Source organism: Desmodus rotundus, chromosome 8 (genome assembly GCF_022682495.2).
Source record: "Desmodus rotundus isolate HL8 chromosome 8, HLdesRot8A.1, whole genome shotgun sequence".
Classification (NCBI taxonomy): domain Eukaryota; kingdom Metazoa; phylum Chordata; class Mammalia; order Chiroptera; family Phyllostomidae; genus Desmodus; species Desmodus rotundus.
The window spans coordinates 2,253,943-2,271,150 of record NC_071394.1 but is presented as its reverse complement, the minus strand read 5'-3'; the positions used below and the strand labels follow the sequence as shown (position 1 = coordinate 2,271,150).

The window sequence follows — 17,208 nt, the reverse complement described above, 5'->3', positions numbered from 1 at the left end:
GCCACACACTTCAATGGGAGGCATGTGCGGACAGTGACCAAAGGGGAAAGAGACAGGTGCCACAGATCAGGGTGGCACCCACACCTCCCGGGCCCAGTGAGCAGTCCACTTGGATGGCACGCCGTGCAGACACTGTGTCCTCATAGTGGCTGGGTCGCAGGGAGCCAGCCACCGCTCCATGATCCAGGACTCAATCCCATGACGACAGATGGGCATGGGAGCATGTCACCACGGAGCTCCAGCCTCCCAACTCGGCCCAGTGGTCCCAGCCACTACCTCGCTAGTCCCTCTGACCCTTCAAAGATGCCCACGTGCGGCCACACGTCTCACCAGCCTCCAGCAGACCCGCAGCTCCAGCACCGACCTCTGTAGGGCACGAGGATGAACACAACCCCACTGCTGCGCTGAAGCTGCCGCTGGGGACCACAGTCAGGCAGCCCTGCACTCAGTCACCAAAGTCCTACCCAGAACGCGACGGCTTCTCCACACCGAGGACACACACAACCACAGGACGCGGTGAGTGCCGTGAGCCGCCAGTGACCAGAGGCCCAGGGGGAGGGCTCCTCATCGACACTTCTGGGAAAGAGTGATGACATGGTGACAGGAGCTGCGGGGAGCGAGGCTGATGGGGGAAGGGAAGGGCCAGCAAGGGCACACGTGACATTCGGGGAAGGCAGTCCAAGGACACACAGGGACACACCGGAGGAAGAGGCAACACACGAAGAGTCGGGTCAGACTCTGTGCCGCCCTGGGACGTCACCCGGAGCTGGGATTCTCAACCCTCTTTCTGCTCAAACCCGAGCTGTGTTCCAATGTGACGGCGAGGACGGGAGCCGGGCCGTGGCCATGACGAAGGCCCCCTCCCTCGTGTGGTAAAGACACTGGGACCGCCACTCCAGCCCGTGGTTTGAAGCTAATGGTTAGTTCTAAGAGTTGGTTCTGTTATAAACGCTCCACAGGCCTTTGGGCAGTGAGGCCACAAAGCCCCCGCCCCCTAGGGGAGACACGCCCCTTGAGCATCCTGGAGCCAAGGGGTCTGCCCTGTCCAGAAAGAGAGACCCTCAAGGAAAAGAAGTGTGGGGAGAGGCAGGGAGAGAGAGAAAGAAAGGAATGCATTGATGTTAAGTCACAAAATCATAAGAGCTGGGACTCGTGAGCACGTGGGGGTCAGGGAGGGCAGAGGCTGGGCGGCTGAGGTCAGCACAGGGATACTTGAAGTGGGGCAGCAGGGTGGTAGACGACCACAATACACCACCCAGGATGGGACGACAGGGTCCCCAGGGGCAGGGGTGCTGCCCTCTCCAGAAACTGCTCTCAGCTGAGCAGACTGCACTGAGGGACCACCCCCCCACCCTCTGTTCTCCTCTTGGTCCCACCCTCCGCCGGGCCCTGCCCTCTGCGCCCTGCAAGGGGAGGGCCCCAGGAGCACTTCATCCCCGCAGCATCTGCACCAGAAAGTGCCCCACAGAGCCCAACCTGCAACACACGGCACGGGCAGGTGGAAGCAGCAGGCAGCAGGGGCAGGGGCAAGGAACCCCATGTCTGGTGTGCCGACTTCCAACTGCTGATGGACCACGCAAGGGGGACATCCTGCAGCAGCAAAATCAATACTCCAGGACCCAGGGCCTCCAAAGAGATTATGACTGAACCCCAAACCAGATGACCCCCAGGAACAGTGAAGGGCACACTTCTCGACGTGAATGTGACACCCTAACAACTGTAGTTTACAAAGCGCAGGCCAACCAGGGGGCCCAGGCAGCGTGCCCGGCAGGTGGAGACAATGGCGGCATGGCGAGAGGGCCCCGGCAGCAGAGGCTGCGAAGCGCACGGTGGACACGGTGTCTTCTTCCCAGCAAACACCTGGGTCATGACCCCCACCCCTGAGCCCGGTGCATAGCGGGGCTAGCGGCCACAGCACTCTCCTCCGTGCTGGCGTGACAAAACGAGTTTGCAGGCACTCACCTTGATCCGACAGGAAGTCCAGCATGGTCTGCAGGAGGAAGGACAGGTGCCGGACGGACAGGGCAGGGTTCCCCATTCTTCGGGAGGCATACACCAGTTCGTGAAGCAAGCGCATCTGCACAGCGGCCCAGCCTCGGTGTGTGCCTGCCACCAAAGTCACAGAGCGTCAGAGCAGAGCTGCCGGGGGCCCTGGCTGCAGGACAGCACACAAGCTCGGGGCGTGTGACGCTCTCGGAGTCCCCAGCGCTCATCCTGGAAAAGGCCTCTGAAGCAATACGCTTTTTCACGCAGTGAATAAACCACATCTGTATCATGCTTTCTCTCTTCTGCAAAGACACGGTTTTTCAAAGAACCCGTTTTGAAATAATTATAACAATGTTGGAAAAAGGCTGTCTCCAATGGCGTGTATTTGAGTTTTAGATACAATTTTTTTTCAACACAACACTGGCATTTGATGGGCTTTGTCACTAACAACCACGGGCAGCAAACCCAAAGGTGCAGTGTTTGTCTAAAGCACAGAGAGGCAGGCGAATTAGAAAAAGGCTACCCGCAAACTTTCGGGTTGCTCCTCCAAAATGACTTAGCACGTTTGAAATTAAAGTGGGAAACCGTTTGCACGGCCATCAAAAAGCATCTATTTAAGATCGCAGACCTTTAGAGGGATTTATTCCATTCCCCTTTGGGCAACAATTACCAATGTTTTCCACCTCAAAACCCTCTGTGAAGAAGACAGTGGTCGCAGCAACCCAAGCAAACAGGTCAGCACAGTGCGGTGGGCCCAGGGGCCCAGGGGCTCAGTGGGGAAGCTGGGAACAGGTTTAAGGCTCCAATCAAAGGGTTCCTCCCCTGTCACCCTCCCTGACCTGTCCCCGTCCTGCCCTACTCAGCTAGCTGGCCAGTCCTTTCGTGCATGCCCACTGCACCAGGCACACAGCGGCCCCCAGGGGAGCTGCCCAGCAGGCACAGTGAGGTGCCTGGAAACTCGCGGGCGTGTTTCTCCATCAGCCCTTAACTTCTTCTGAGCCAGGCCAGCCCCAGACACCCAGCGCCCAAGGAGCCCACGAAGCCCGCGGAGCCCATGGAGCCTGGCGCATAGGCGGCAGGTGGCCCGCGACTGGAAAGCCCGATGAGACAAATGCCCACTTCCAGACACGCCTCCTTAAACCTGCAGGGGAAGTGGCCCAATCTATGGGACTGGCTGTAAAACACTCCAACACAGAACAAGTAAAGGGGGGAAAGGCACAAACAAAGCAAACATGGCAAAAGGAGAGAAAGACAAGTCCCTGAATTGTTTCTACATTGTCAAAAGGAGCTAAGGCCAAATGCCCAGGCAGAGTAAGCAGTACTAAAAGGATTAAGACGCTGAAATCAATGTCCCGACTAATCCAGCCAAGACTTTAAAATGATCCAGTTTAACTAACCTCAACACGGCCACTGGAGAAGGCCTTCTCACTTCAGAATTAGGCAAGTATCACTTTGCTGATTTTCTTTTAAATAGATAATGATCCACTTCCTGCCACCGGTAATTATGAGTAAGGCTGAGTATAAATTTTCTTAACACTAAATTGTGTGTAAGTCATAATTTCCATGTGATTCAAACTGCTTCTCCTATAAAATCTAAATCATTTTATTTTTAAGACAGGTTGCAACATAGGACCCAGTGATAAAATGTTTAACACTCTTATATTTAAAAGTTCACCAATTTGAGAGTTTAGTGTGTCAACCCTTGCCTTTTAGCAAACCCACCTGCCTGGCCTGTGGCCCTCGTAAGAGTCCCTGGTGAAAAGCTAATCCATCGTTCAGGGGAAGTCTGGTCCAACTACAGCAACACCAATACGAACACACCGCTGACCAGTTGCCCCGTGAGCTGGCGTACACACAGGACACATCCGTGTCCAGCGTCAACTCTTCTTAACTAGCTAGTGGGAACGTTCGTTTCAAGAAATAGGCAGAAATATATTTCAGGTCCTGAGAATACAATTTACCTCTATTCACAGGTACAGGGCTTTAGTGGATTTCCACTTAACCCTGAGAAGTGGCCCCAGTAACCATGGAGATGGGGCTTGAGGGGATTTTTATTTCTCACTGTAAACACACCCAACCCACACACTGCTTTTCCTTTATCTGCTCTCCCTCCCTTGGCAGTTCTTGCCCAGCCTCTTTCCCAAAAGGATGGTGCAGGTTCCCTCCCGAGACAGAGTGAAAAAAAGGACCTAATCCCTCGGAGCTGTGCTCACCAGCATTGTTTTTCAAAAGAAACATGTCTCGCTCATCTGATTAAAAAATTAGATCAGGAAACAAACTACTTGGCAAGCGTTGCCCCACACACATCACTGCCGCCGCTCCCGGGGGCCCGCTCCCATGCCGCGCGAGCCCTGGACGCCTGCACGTGCAGGGGTGGGCCAGCGGCAGGCAGCCGCTCTGACAGGGCGACAGGCCCGGGGGAGGCTGCCATGAACCAGCCCCAGTTAATGTCACCACGTTAAGGATTACGGGAGGTGACAGGAAGAGCAGGCCCAGTGTAGGGGAAAAAAGGGTCCACTGAGGCTGAGGCCCGCCGAGGGGACCGCCCTGAAGGACTGGCCGTCGGTGAGGCCTGAGGGTGGCTGGGAGCTACGCAGGTGGCCAGCAGGGAAGTGTCCCCAGGAGAAGAACCCCGACAAAAGGGCTCTTCGACATCTTTCACAGCGGGCCCCAGTCAGAGGTAAAATGTGGAGACAGCCGCTGTGTAACTGCCCTCCAGCCCAGGGCTCACTTTCCACCTGGAGCCGGCCCTGCAGTTTCTCAGGGAGCGGTTCCACTCAGAGCCCACGCTAACTTGTGCCCTCCCCTCCCTCCTCTTGCTACGCAGTGTGGCGCTGCTCCAGAGCCCTCTTCCTCTTCCCAAACACTAGTCCCTCCTGGGAAACTTCCTCTGAGCAGCCTGCACGAGCTGAGGCTCGCACCCTCCCTGGCCTGGAGGCTGTGCCATCCTGACTCAGTCCGACCTCAGCTCCCAAGACCTCAGCTCCCAAATCCGGCAGCTCCACCACTGAGCATCACCCCGACTCAGCCTCCCGCAACCCTCCAGCTCCTCCGGCCAACAACGGTCTTCAGGCTGACTTACGTGACCGTACCTGGCACTGTGGGACGAGAGTCTAGCTGTCACCTCAGTCCCACTCCTATCTAATGCCTCTAGATAGGAACCAGAGAAAAGTGCTGGCATTTCCTACCTAACACTGGGACAGGAAAGGAGAAGAACTACTTCTCTCCTGCTGCTCCCACTCCGCCTGCGGCCGGGCGTCAGCCCTGTGTGCCCTGTGCTGGAGCTACAGCTCTGTTTCACACGCACGGCCCCGCGCCAGCACTGCGGGCAAGGGCCGCACACCTGTGTGCACGTGCACACACACACGCACGCATGCCGGGCTGACTGACTTCTGCTGCCTCAGCTGGATTTCACGTGCTGAGTGGAACTCCTCGGGCGCGGGAGGGGTTTTGTGGGTAGCACACGATGCCAATGAGCTCGGGAGACAGAATGCCAGGCCCGGGCAGCGCCCCACAGCCCTGTGGGGTCCTCCTAGCACGTGACGCACCCGGGGCAGGACAGGGCGCTGGTCAGCAGCAACCCCCGGGGTCTGACAGGTGGAGCCGGTGCAAGCACCAGGAGAGGCAAACGGAATAAAGTGACCTTTCAGTTTCGGCAGCCAGGCAGCCAGTACCTTTGTTGAAGTCCTTTGGGTCCAGTGACAGGCTGTAGCCCGGCAGTGTCTCCAGGAGGAGTTTGTAGCAGGCCCTCCAGCCGGGCTCCGCGATGCTGGGCGCCACGCACTGCATGGCCGCCACGCGCTTGAAGAAGGCAGACTTGCGCCGGAAGCCGATCAGCTCGTAGAGCTCCGAGAGGATGCTATAGCGCTGAATCTTCTCCTCCTCCGAAAGCTGGAGCACAGGAAGAAAGAGAAAGGCTTTTGAAAGATACTGAAAAATGAAAAATGAAAAAAAGCTTGTTTATAAACAAAGGCGTGATGAAACAGGAAGCCACAGGAAAGCCAGTGGCCGCAGGTTAGAGGACAGCACCAGGAGGCAGCTTTCTGTGGACTCGCAGCTCCTTCCGAGGCAAAGGAACACGCATGCACCTAGATGCTAGCACTTGGGCAGGAACTCCCACCAGATACAAAGCTCCTCAAAACAGAAAGCAAGGCCCAAGTGGCCACAGCAAACTGCCAGTAACGGGACCCAACCTCGACTCGTGCCTCCACGGCGTGCCAGCGGTTTGCTGACCCCCGACCTAACCAAACCTCCCCACACCCCGCGGCAGAGGGGCAGCTTCTGTCTCTCAGGCACATACTCCGTGCCCCCAAACCTAACATACTGACTCAGTCGTCACAATGACCCTGTGAGCTGCTGGAGGAAACCTGAAGCTTGGACGGGAATGAATCGCCCGTGCAAAGTCACACAGGCAGGAAGCGTCAGAGACCAGACACGAGCTGGGGTCACCCAGAAAGGACGGTCAGAGCCCACATGCCCGCCTAAGGCTGCTCTGCTCGTGGGAAGCACTTCTTGCTGCCCTTGACGATCAGTCTCTTGTCCAGACAGTTCTGTGAGGACAGAGGCATAGTTTGGAAGCCCTGGCAACTGCTGCTCTTTGGGTCCCTCCCTGCCATCCCTCCTCCCCACGAGCACTGCTGTACTTTGCCCCTCCCACTTTCTGCACCCTTGTGTGAGAAACCTGTGCCCACCCCAAGGAGGCCCCATAGACACTGTCCTCTGCTCTTCTCCAGAGGCTTTATGTTGGGCCCAGGGCCTGTGGACATGCAGATTTGGGATGGACACAGCCTCTGCTTCCCGAGAAAGAAAGAGATCGTGGAGCAGAGACTCCAACCACCGCCGAGGACACAGGAGGCCTTGCAGGAGAGGCGAGCGTGCCTAACGTCCTGACCATACACCAGAAGCTCCCAGACCTTCCACCGCACCGAGCGCCAAGCGTGACCGAAAACAATACTGGTCATAGCCAGGGCCCTCACACGTAAAGGTGACAGGGCAAGAGCCCGAGCCTTGCCCTCCAGCCCACCCGAGCTCCCCCGACTCCTCCAGGGACCCAAGCAAAGGGGAGAGGTTGTAACACTCCAGTCACGGCCGCACACTTTCGTTCTTCTCCGTGTCACTTGAACACATCGAGACACCGCACCTGGAACTGTAGCCACTTCGAGCCATAAAAAAGACTGTGAATGGAAGAAGCTGGGGCCCGAGGGTTTCTGAGCACCCAGGGGGCCCAGGCTCCCCGCCAGCGTGGGCCCTATGCACCTCAGCATGCCAGTCGGCACGGTCATCACAGCACAGGAATCTGGGGACTATGAAACAGTCCCCAGCCGCATTCTAGACCAAGATCCCGTGACGTTCTGAAACGGAATCAATTCCCCAAACTCATTCTCGATCCGCTGCTCTTTTAGGGAGTAATAATCAGCACGCCTTCGCTCTGATTGTGCCACAGCTGCAAGGTCATGAAAGCTGAGCCCCCACGGTTACACAAGCTCCAGGACAGTGGCTCAGAGACTGCCGGGGACGAGCGGCTGCCCTCAGAGGGGGGCTCTCTGGGGAGTTCAACTGCTAATTTGTCAGTCCATCTCCCACTCCAAAGTAAGTTTGGACCTGTTTTCCTCCACTAGGAAGAAAGTGGTGTGACAGTAACAGGAAACTGCAGGCATGAAAAGGTCTCCTGGCCACGGAAAGGATGGGACAGGGAGGGAACGCGGAATCACAGAGACCCGGGTCCAGCCCAAATCTGCACGACGCCAGCTTTGGCACTTTCCTTCTCAACGGGGGTTTTAAAAATCTCATGACCATCTGGGATGGGTAAATGAAACAATCTGTACAGTTAGCACTGGCCTAGAACTCCCAGTAAGAGTTCGAGAAATGGGAATATCATTGTTAGCTCAGCCTTTGAAGTCACAGTGCTGACTCCAAGTTAGCCAGCCAGAGGCGCTCCAGAGGATGCTGCGACAGCCGCTTAACCAGCATCATCATCAGTGAGTCTCGGTTTACCTCCTGACAACGGAGATGCTTGGCCTGTTTGTCCTCTTCGTGAGATAATAGAATGCCACCAGAGCAGCCGGCCTAGAAAACCCCCACTCTGCAGGCAGGTCCTTCCCTTCACAGAACTGACACAGTGTGCCACCATTCACTTTCACATGTATCGACTGAGTACCTGCCTCCCCCTCCCGGCTTGAAGCTCTAGCTGGGCAGGACCAAGTCTGTTTTGCCACCCAGGGAAGATTCTAGGGCCGACTGACACCGACACAGCACCTTGCGCCCAGACCCCAGGAGGGAACGTGGAGGGAAGGATTTCACAAGCCGGCCTGCTTCCCAGGGCCCCTTCTCTAAGGTTGGATAATGGTTGGACTCCGGACAAGCCACACGACCTTCTCTAAGCTGGCCTCCTCTGCTGTGAACAGGACTCACCGCACTCAGCCCGTGGGGTCAGAAGGACTGGAGGACACACCCAGGCTCGTAGCCTGCGGCGCCGCCTGCTGCTCCGACACGTTACCGGGGAGCAGACACAGGTATCCCCAGCAGTGTGTGAGTGCTCTGCGTGGGCCATCACACCACTTAGAACGTGTCACAACTCGATGAAAACGAGAATGCTGCCATTCGCGATTCACAGACCCACAACACGCAAAGGGGGGTGACGTACTGGTCCCCGGCCGGCCGGTCAGGAAACAGTGGTTTGAGCCTGACTCTGGGGGCCGAAGCCTGTGCTCCTCTCCCACTCCTACCTCACCCTTCACTTGTGAAGGCCAGGTGTTAATACCCACATTTACAGATGGCCAGCTAAAGGGAGCCGTGTGCTGCCCTTGGCAACGCCAGACAAGGACCATAAACTCCTCTCATAAACACAAAAGAGACCCAACCGGCCCCCAATCCTGCACACAAGGAAGAGGGTTCTGCCCTGAATCCGTCACCATGCAGAAACCCTTCCACTGCCCCTAAACCCAAACACATGGTTTATCCATTCCTGAGCTCCCACGGGGCTTCTTAAAGCAGAAGCCACCTGCAAGAGTCACATCGCAGTTCCCTTCCGAATTTCCATGTTAGCCGAAATCATTCCAGGAGCAGATACCGCCCATCAATTCCACAAAGCAGCACACTCGGTCAAGAACAAAAAACTTCTTCTACTCCAGAAGAAGCACAGACCCCTCTTTTTCAATGTCACAAAGTCCCACCAGAACTCATTATCTCGCTGTCTGCTCCTCTGGCAAGCACACAGCCAGCTGAGTGAACAAAGCCAGGAGTGGCGATGGGGCAACCACAGGCACCCAACACGGGCACAGAGAGCTTGGGATCACCCCTCCAGTGTGCTTCTGCTGCCCCCTGGTGTTCAGCATGGACACTGAGCCAATAGAGCAGGAGAGCTGCTCCCATGCAGCAAATTCCCCAGGTTTTATGTAAAAATCATTTTATTTTATAAATATGTGTATTCGTATGCCCACCTGTGACAAGAGATCACAGCAAGCCCAAACTTTCTATGTTAATTGGCAAAGTAGTTCCAGTCCTTAAGGGCAAGCAAGTCTCCAGGCACAAGTCTTCCCCAACACCCTCCCACACCCCGCCCCCAGCCACTCTGCCTGCAGGCCACCGCTTCAGGTCCTCTCAATGTCCCTTTTAGAAGCATGAAGCCCACCGCCCTTGGTCAGTTCCCCATGTACCTGAGGCTTCTGCTGCGAGGAGGCAGGCTTAGGCTATTCCTGCCCATCTGTACCGGGAACGTCTGGGTAGAACAAAAGACCTCCCTGTAACCCTTCCTTGAGGGTGCGTGCACTAGCAGCCACGCCACAGACACGCTCCCTCAGGCCAACAGGTGCAGCATGACTCCCTCAGCTCTCCCCCCGCCAGGGTGCAAGCCGGAACCCCACTGTGGTACAGGCCAAGGGCCAGTAACGGCTCCGTGCAGGGGAGGCACCGAGGCCCTGACAGGCGGGGCCACCCACCCAAGAGGGTGAAGCCAGAGTCCAACCCCGGCAGTCTGGGCCCAGAGTGCACCTGCTCAACTACTATGCTGAAACCTTCCTCTGTTTACAGGCCATGATTGTAAACATATTAAATATCCAAATATGTACAAGAAAGATGCACGCCCACTCTAAGCTCCTGATCACCTGTTTCTATTGGTTATTTTAGTCCTATTTAAAAAATTAAGAGCCTCTGCAATCAACATAGCAGAATGTGAATGTGCTGAATCTGGATGGCAGAGGCAGAGGGTCTTCTTATTCATACATTTTTTGGCATGTTCAAAATATAAAAGAATGTTGAAGTCTCCCTCCCCCACCCCTACCTTCCCTCACCTAAGCCCCCACCAGACCCGCAAATCCATCTCTTGACTACACCCAACCTCCCTCTAGGAACCCCGCGCTCTCCCTTTGCATAGCACGCATGACCGGCATCCACCCAACTGCTCCCCCCGCCCCCCTCCACGCCGTGCCTGCCCCTTTCCTTCTCACAGCGAGAACGTCTGCGCAATCTGTTTGCGTTCAGTCCACTGCACCCCACCACTCGGGTGGGGACCGCCACGCTACGCACCAGGGCTGCCCCGGGTCTCCACACTGGCCTCCCGCCTCACTCTCACCCCACCCGAGACAAGAGGGGCCACATCACCCTCGTGCACTTAAGGCCTTTCTTTTAAACCCCCCCTTCTTGGAATAAACTCCGAGTCTCCACCTGGCTGAGAAAGGCCCTGCCCTGCCCCCACTCACAGCACAGTGCCCAGCTCCATGAGGGCCTGGGGGGCCACAGCAACCTGCACTCTAACCCCAGGCTTGTGTCCTTACGCAAACCACTCAAGGTTTCCATCTAGGCTGCCCTAGGCACAAAAACCCAAGTTAGCTAAATGCCTACAACCTTCCTAGACCACCGATGTTGGCGTTTTGCATGGGCAAGCTGCAACAAAATGTTGTGATGATTTTGTGTGATTAGAAACACCGGATTCGATGTAAGCAGTGTCCGTGGAATGCTAGTGTGTAAAAGGAGCGCTACAGAGGACTTGCACAAACTCATGTTTATGAATGTGACAACCCAGACGGTTACAAGTGCCAGTTGCCTCACAAGTGACAAGAGTAATGTGAGAGGCATAAAGATTGTGCCAAGTCGCAAAGCGCATAAGAGGCAAAGCTGTTTCTCCAAGCAAAAATTAACAATGCAGTGGAGGGCTGGGTGGGAAAGGTGAACGGGTCAAGCAAACACCCACCTGCCGGAGGTTAATGTAAACGGCGTTCTGGAGAAACTCAGAGGCGTCCATGCTCCGCTTCTGAATGGCCAGGACGCGCACGGCTTTGACGCATGCCTCCAGCTCGATCACGCCGGCATTCTTGTACTGCCGGGAGAGAGGCGGCCTCCGTCAGAAAAGGGGGGAGAAGGTGGTCCTGTCTCACCACGGGGACCCACGGACCCTGCAGCGGCAGCCAGCACATACCCCACCCAAGGGGGCAGAACCCATGTTTCAGAAAGTCTCACTCAGGGGGACAGAGGAGGCAGGTGGGATGGAGGGAACTTAAGATGCCATAGGAGCACCTTTCCTTCCCTCCGCCAACACAACCTCTGGATGCCTCACAAAACCTCCAAGCGTTACGTTATCAAAGGCTGCTTTGCTGCTCATTTTCGCTTTTCTCTAAAACACGTTGAGAATCTCTCACACCTGCAGTGTTAGGGCAGCTGTAATTCATGTTACTTTGTTGCAAAAACTCTAGCTCCCTCCATCCTTGCAGCACCCTCTAACTTCAATGTTTCCATTGTTCGGGTTTGCTCTCTCTGGTTACTTGATCCTGCTTCTCAGACCCTGGGCGGAAGGGCAGATGAAGAGCACGAAGCAGAAAAAGCACTGTGGACTTCATTTCACTCCCCAGTAAAAATCATTCCTGAAGCCGGACGAGAGTCTGCTTGAGAAACTTCACTGTCACGCTCAGTGAGTGAAAACCAAGACGGGTGCCTCTCCCTCGGAAAGTGGAAGGCAGCCTGCCGCGTGTATGTGCACACACACGTCAAATATCAAATCTCGGAAGTGCACCAATGTTTTTCCTATCACTGCCACTTCCCGGGGAGGCCCTCCTTCACAGCAGTTCTAACAGTGGTCCAGGCAGCACGGGGAAGGCTCAGACTCTTTCGGTGGAGGGGTGAATAGGAAAAGAAAAGGAGGAAAGAGGGAAATGAAACAAAAGAATACAGATACAGCTAAATTTAAAAGGCAGGGCGTCAACTTCCTTTTCCTACTTGTATCACACACAAGAGAGTCTGCACGGAACGCTCAGCCGGGCCTTGCTCTGAGAGTGGGAAGGGAGGCGAGTGCCGCAGACACCCGGCCAGGAGCCAGCGGCGAGCTCTGCGCGGCGGGCCTCCCACCTGCCCTGGCGCAGTGGGCCCTGTGCCGGGTTCGCCACGGTCCCCCACGAAAGGTGCTGGTGAACAAGTGACAACACCGCAGGTCAGAAGGCCTGTCCACACTCTGAAAGCCTCAAGCAGGGCTGCAGTGGGAGCGCATCTACCATATGTTGCTGAGTGACTAAAGCAAGCTGCAGAAGAACATACATAGATAACGTGGTCACGTCTGTGTAAACAGAACACAGATCGACATAATTTCGTGCATGTCTTCTTCATATGAGTGTGTTTCACATACATAATGGCATGTATCTATTTCAGTGGCATAAAGGTCATGAAAGGTATGTACCGAACTGTTAATGGTTGTGTCACTCTCAAGAAATAAAGGGAGGGAAGGTAGGGCTTTCATTGTTCACTTGCTAGCACTCTTCTGCGTAACCTGAGTTCTTGTTGTCAGTATTTCATCAAGCGTATGTGGAATACAATTTTTTAAGTCCCGGGTAAAAAGAATGGTGTATCCACAAGAGGGAATGCCACCCAGGTCCTTAAAACTCACTGGTTTATTGTCCCGATCACTTATCTTATTGGCTCTAACAATTTGTATTGTTGGCTCTAACAATTTGTATTGTTGAAGTTTACTCTTTCGGCGAAAGGAAGGGAAAGACAATGGGGCTCAGAATGGGGGTGCCTCAGTCTTCACGTGGAACCTCACCTCACCCAGCAGCACATGACGGAGGTTAACTGCCCCACGGGGCAAGGAGGGATGAGGAGGGAGAAACAAGAGGGGGCCACACCGCTCCAGGCTCACCTTGGGTGCAGTGCAGAAAGACACGTGATGTGTCCGAGGAAATGGGCAGACCCCCAGAGCAGGTATGCACAGAATGCTCACCATCTTTTATGATACAGACAATATACGTCGATATAAACGGACCAGAAAATAGGGATTGAAGTGGCAACGAGGACTATCTCTGAGTAGTGGGGCTCTGATAGTCTCTTTTCCCCTTTCCCGCACATTAAATTAAATATACATTATTTTGAATCAGAAAATGAATTTAGGTCAGTAGTACGGTGCCTTAGGGAGCGGCACCTGACCCCTCGCAGGAAGAAGTTAGTAACACACACTGCGGCGCAGGAACCGCTGAGCGAAAGGGCACGACTCTGCAGGGACGCGCGGGCGGCGGGGTCACCTTGCTGTAGTAGGAGATGGCCTCCTTGTACTTGTCGATGATGTCCTCGGGGCTGAGGCAGTTCTTGGCACGCCCGATTTCGGTGCTCGTGTCAGGGTTGATGCCATTGGTGGTGAGGGCGCCTGCAAACGGAGCAGAAGGGCAGAAATAAGGCTTTGCTTTCTCAGTCTCATTTCCTGGTTAGTTTAAAAGCGCGGCACAAACAAGATAAAACAATACCCCTACTGAAATGGAAGTAACGAATCGTTTGGAAAGTCCTCACAGCTCATATACTTCCTGTAACAGTCTCACCATCAGAGCTTGTACTGAGTGCCAACTCACAGTACGTTCTCCGCCCTGTTGAAATTTTTGTTAAAGAACATGAAATGCATTATATGAAAAAACCAGGCCTACAATAACTGGCTCAGTTGCCCTGAAGACAACACAGCCAGTCTGCATTAACTCCTGGCTGTCAGCTCTCAAGGCCAGCAGGAGACCGCTGTACCCTCAAATGGAGACAAACTGTATGAAAGCACTTTCTGAGCTGTACAGAACCAAAAAGAAGAAAAGTGACTTATAAATACCAGTCTCCTCTCTGTGGCTGTCACATTCTGCATCTGGCCAATCCCTACCACCAGCAGAACCACCTAACTCCTTAGCCCTCAAACTCACGCCAGGAAGAGGTGGGGAGAAATTTCCATTCACAGAATGTAGCCAGCCGCACATACAACGCTGGTGGGGAAAGCAAAGTGAGACACTCTTTCAGGTCACAGAACACTCAAAGTAATGCCCTGCTAAGCCTCAACAGCAGGAAACGCTGGGCTTCCCCTCAGCCGCTTGTTTATGTCAAGGACGAGTGTCTCCCACAAACGCTGTTCTCCGCATGTCCCCGGAGGCTCAGGCGCACAGGTGCCATCAAACCTCATAGCTCACATGCACCTTCAGTGCCCGGATTTTGGTTTCTAAATATCACTCTTCGACAAAATGAACAGAACGCCGCAGACAAATGTCTGATGTCTGAGCCGGGACAGGGAAAATGCAAACTGAAGCGAACGCCTTGGCCCAGAAAAGCAGCAAGCAGGCCCAGCAAACGCCCCAACAGCAGCAGAGCACGCGGTCCTCCCAAGCAGGTGTGGAGCAGGTGCCACAATGGGCCGCAGCCCAGACTGTAGAACACACCTCAGTAAACGCACACAAACTGCAGAAATCCTCCACGGAATCCCAGCAAACTAAGTCTGCAACACACAAGAGGACGGTACAGCATGGCCAGGTGGTGTTTACCTCAAGACTGTAAGGCCGGGTTAAGATGCAAAACCAAGTAATACAATACACCTTATCAGTAAACCAAAGGACAACGACCCATGACTCTCTCAACAGACACAGGAAAAGCATCTGACAAAATCCAACGCCCTTTCATGATAAAATACGCTGCCAACTAGGAATAGACGGGAAGGCTCTCGCCCAAACAAAGGTCATCTGCACAGAATCTGCGGCTCCCGTCACACTGAGCGGGAAAGGCTCAGTGCGGTCCCTCTAAAAGCAGCAGACAAGGAAGTCCTCTCCCACCACTTCGGGGCGGCAAGGCAGTGCTCACTGCAGTCGTGACAATTCAGCAAAAAATTAAATAAAAGGCATCCAGATTGTAAAGGAAGAGTAAAACCATCTCTTGTTTAGGTGACATGATCTTGTACACAGAAACCCCTAAGTAATCCACTAAAAAACTGTTACAGCGAATAAATGAGTCCAGCAAGGTTGTAGGATGTAAGATCAATATGTAAAAACCATTTCTATACACTTACAATGAACAATCTGAAAATGAAATTAAGAAAACTATTGCAGCCCTGGCTGGTGGGGCTCAGTGGATTGAGCGCCGGCCTGCAAACCAAAGGGTCACTGGTTCAATTCCCAGTCAGGGCACATGCCTGGGTTGCTGGCCATGTCCCCGTTGTGGGGTGTGAGAGAGGCAACTACACACATTGATGTTTCTCTCCCTCTCTTTCTCCTTCCCTTCCCCTCTCTCTAAAAATAAATAAGTAAAATCTTTTTTAAAAATTGCCCTCACAATAGCATCAAAAAGAATAAAATACTTAGAAATAAACTTAACCAAAAAAGTATAAAACGATACTTGGGAAAAAAAAAAAAAAAATCTGTGGGAAAAACTAAAGTCAAACAAATAGAAAAATCGTCATGTTCACGAATCAGAAGACTTCATGTTCTTAAAATGGTGACACCCCCCCACCCAGTCCGTAGATCCAACATAATCTCTGTCAAAATCCCCGCTGAATTCTCTGAAAAATTGACCAGCAGATCCTGAAATTTACATGGAAACGCAAGGGACTCAGAACAAACAAAATAATCTTGAAAAACAGAAATAAAGTTGGAGGATTTGCACTTCCCAATTGCAGAACTTACTGTAACATCTCGAGGTGAGGAGATCAGAGGTAATTTTAAAATTTATTTTGATTTTCTTTATTTTCTAAATTCTCTCCAATGAACATGACTTGAAGAAAAATAAGACTTTTTTAAAAACATGCATAATACCTACTCACTTGTTGGAAACAATGTTTTAATTATGAAGAGGTGAGTGAATACCTAGTGACAGACAACAAAAGTGCACTGAAGTTTTTCACAAAATGAAAACTTTAAAGTGCAATCACATCCAGTATCTAGGGAAATTCATACAACATATAAAACAAGTTCATTTCCAAAAATTCTAATTGATATCACAAAAACCCCAGGAGCAAAGGGAAAACCCTACTTGAGAGCCCACTTCAAATGCACGGAGGGCACAGACCTGGCGGTCGCAGCCCCGGGGGCCGCACACCAGCCCGGCACAGGGAGAGGGATTCGGTGCGCGAGACAGACAACCCGGCACACACGCTCTCGACACGGGGTGACTTTTCCACAGAGTTCTTAAGTCAGAACATGGTTGAAAAGAAACACTCTGAAGAGAGAGAGAGAGAGACTGCCCCCAAGTCACACTAGTACACTCATTTATGTGCACGCACAGGGGCCAACTGCTTTAACCGAGGCAGAACACTTTAATTTAGAAAAACAACGCCATACTTCTCTTGCGAGTCGAGCTAGTGAGTTCACTCTGCTGTGTAACCCTCACATGTCCAAGATCCAAAAGGAGTAGGAACTCCTTCTCCGAAGGAGTTGGTGGAACTCTTCCCGGAATCCCAGTCTTTTTAAACGGGTCTGAGAGCCAGCTCCGCGTTCTCTGCTCCCGGAGGAAAGGAACAGTAGCCACTGCTGTCCAATGCTCGCAGACTGTGACCCGTGAACACCACGCCCCGCCCCCTGCTGGACAACAGGCATTGTGCAGGCACTGTGAGCGAGCAAGACGAAGTGTAAGGAAGGCCGTGCCGTTCTGGAAGGCTCGCGGTCTGTGTGAACACTGGGGTCTTGTTTCGCTGGTGAGCAGAACGCAGTTGACCCCACTGCTTTCCTTGGCCACTCTGCAGTCACGGTCCTGCTTGCAGCGTGAGGACCAGACAAGGGTTGCGTGCGACCCTGTTGGGTCACTGGCACCATCGTCAAGGAGCGAGACGCAAAAACTAACAGATCACAATGCTCCCGCCTGCGTTCCACCTCAGCAGACCTGCACGGAGCTCCGGGAGATAAATGAAGCGATGAGGCCCCAGGTAGGCCAGCCTGGCAACAAACCGAACAGGCCAAGATATGTTTGATAAATATCTCCTGTGGCAGTAACTAGAGCGAGCTGGTGAGAGGGCAGGCGCTG

At 53.6% G+C, this 17,208-nt stretch overlaps 1 protein-coding gene across 2 annotated transcripts in view; it reads right to left on the bottom strand.

Moving 5' to 3' along the window:
* Positions 1-17,208, bottom strand: part of TRAPPC9 (trafficking protein particle complex subunit 9) — a 264,517-nt gene that overhangs the window by 219,454 nt on the left and 27,855 nt on the right. For both annotated transcript variants that reach the window (XM_053929388.1, XM_053929389.1), the window contains 4 exons: positions 13,485-13,606; positions 11,174-11,299; positions 5,661-5,877; positions 1,963-2,106 (listed from right to left, as the gene is read on the bottom strand). In XM_053929388.1, coding sequence (XP_053785363.1) covers positions 1,963-2,106; positions 5,661-5,877; positions 11,174-11,299; positions 13,485-13,606 — 609 coding nt within the window. The remainder of the gene's footprint in view (positions 1-1,962; positions 2,107-5,660; positions 5,878-11,173; positions 11,300-13,484; positions 13,607-17,208) is intronic.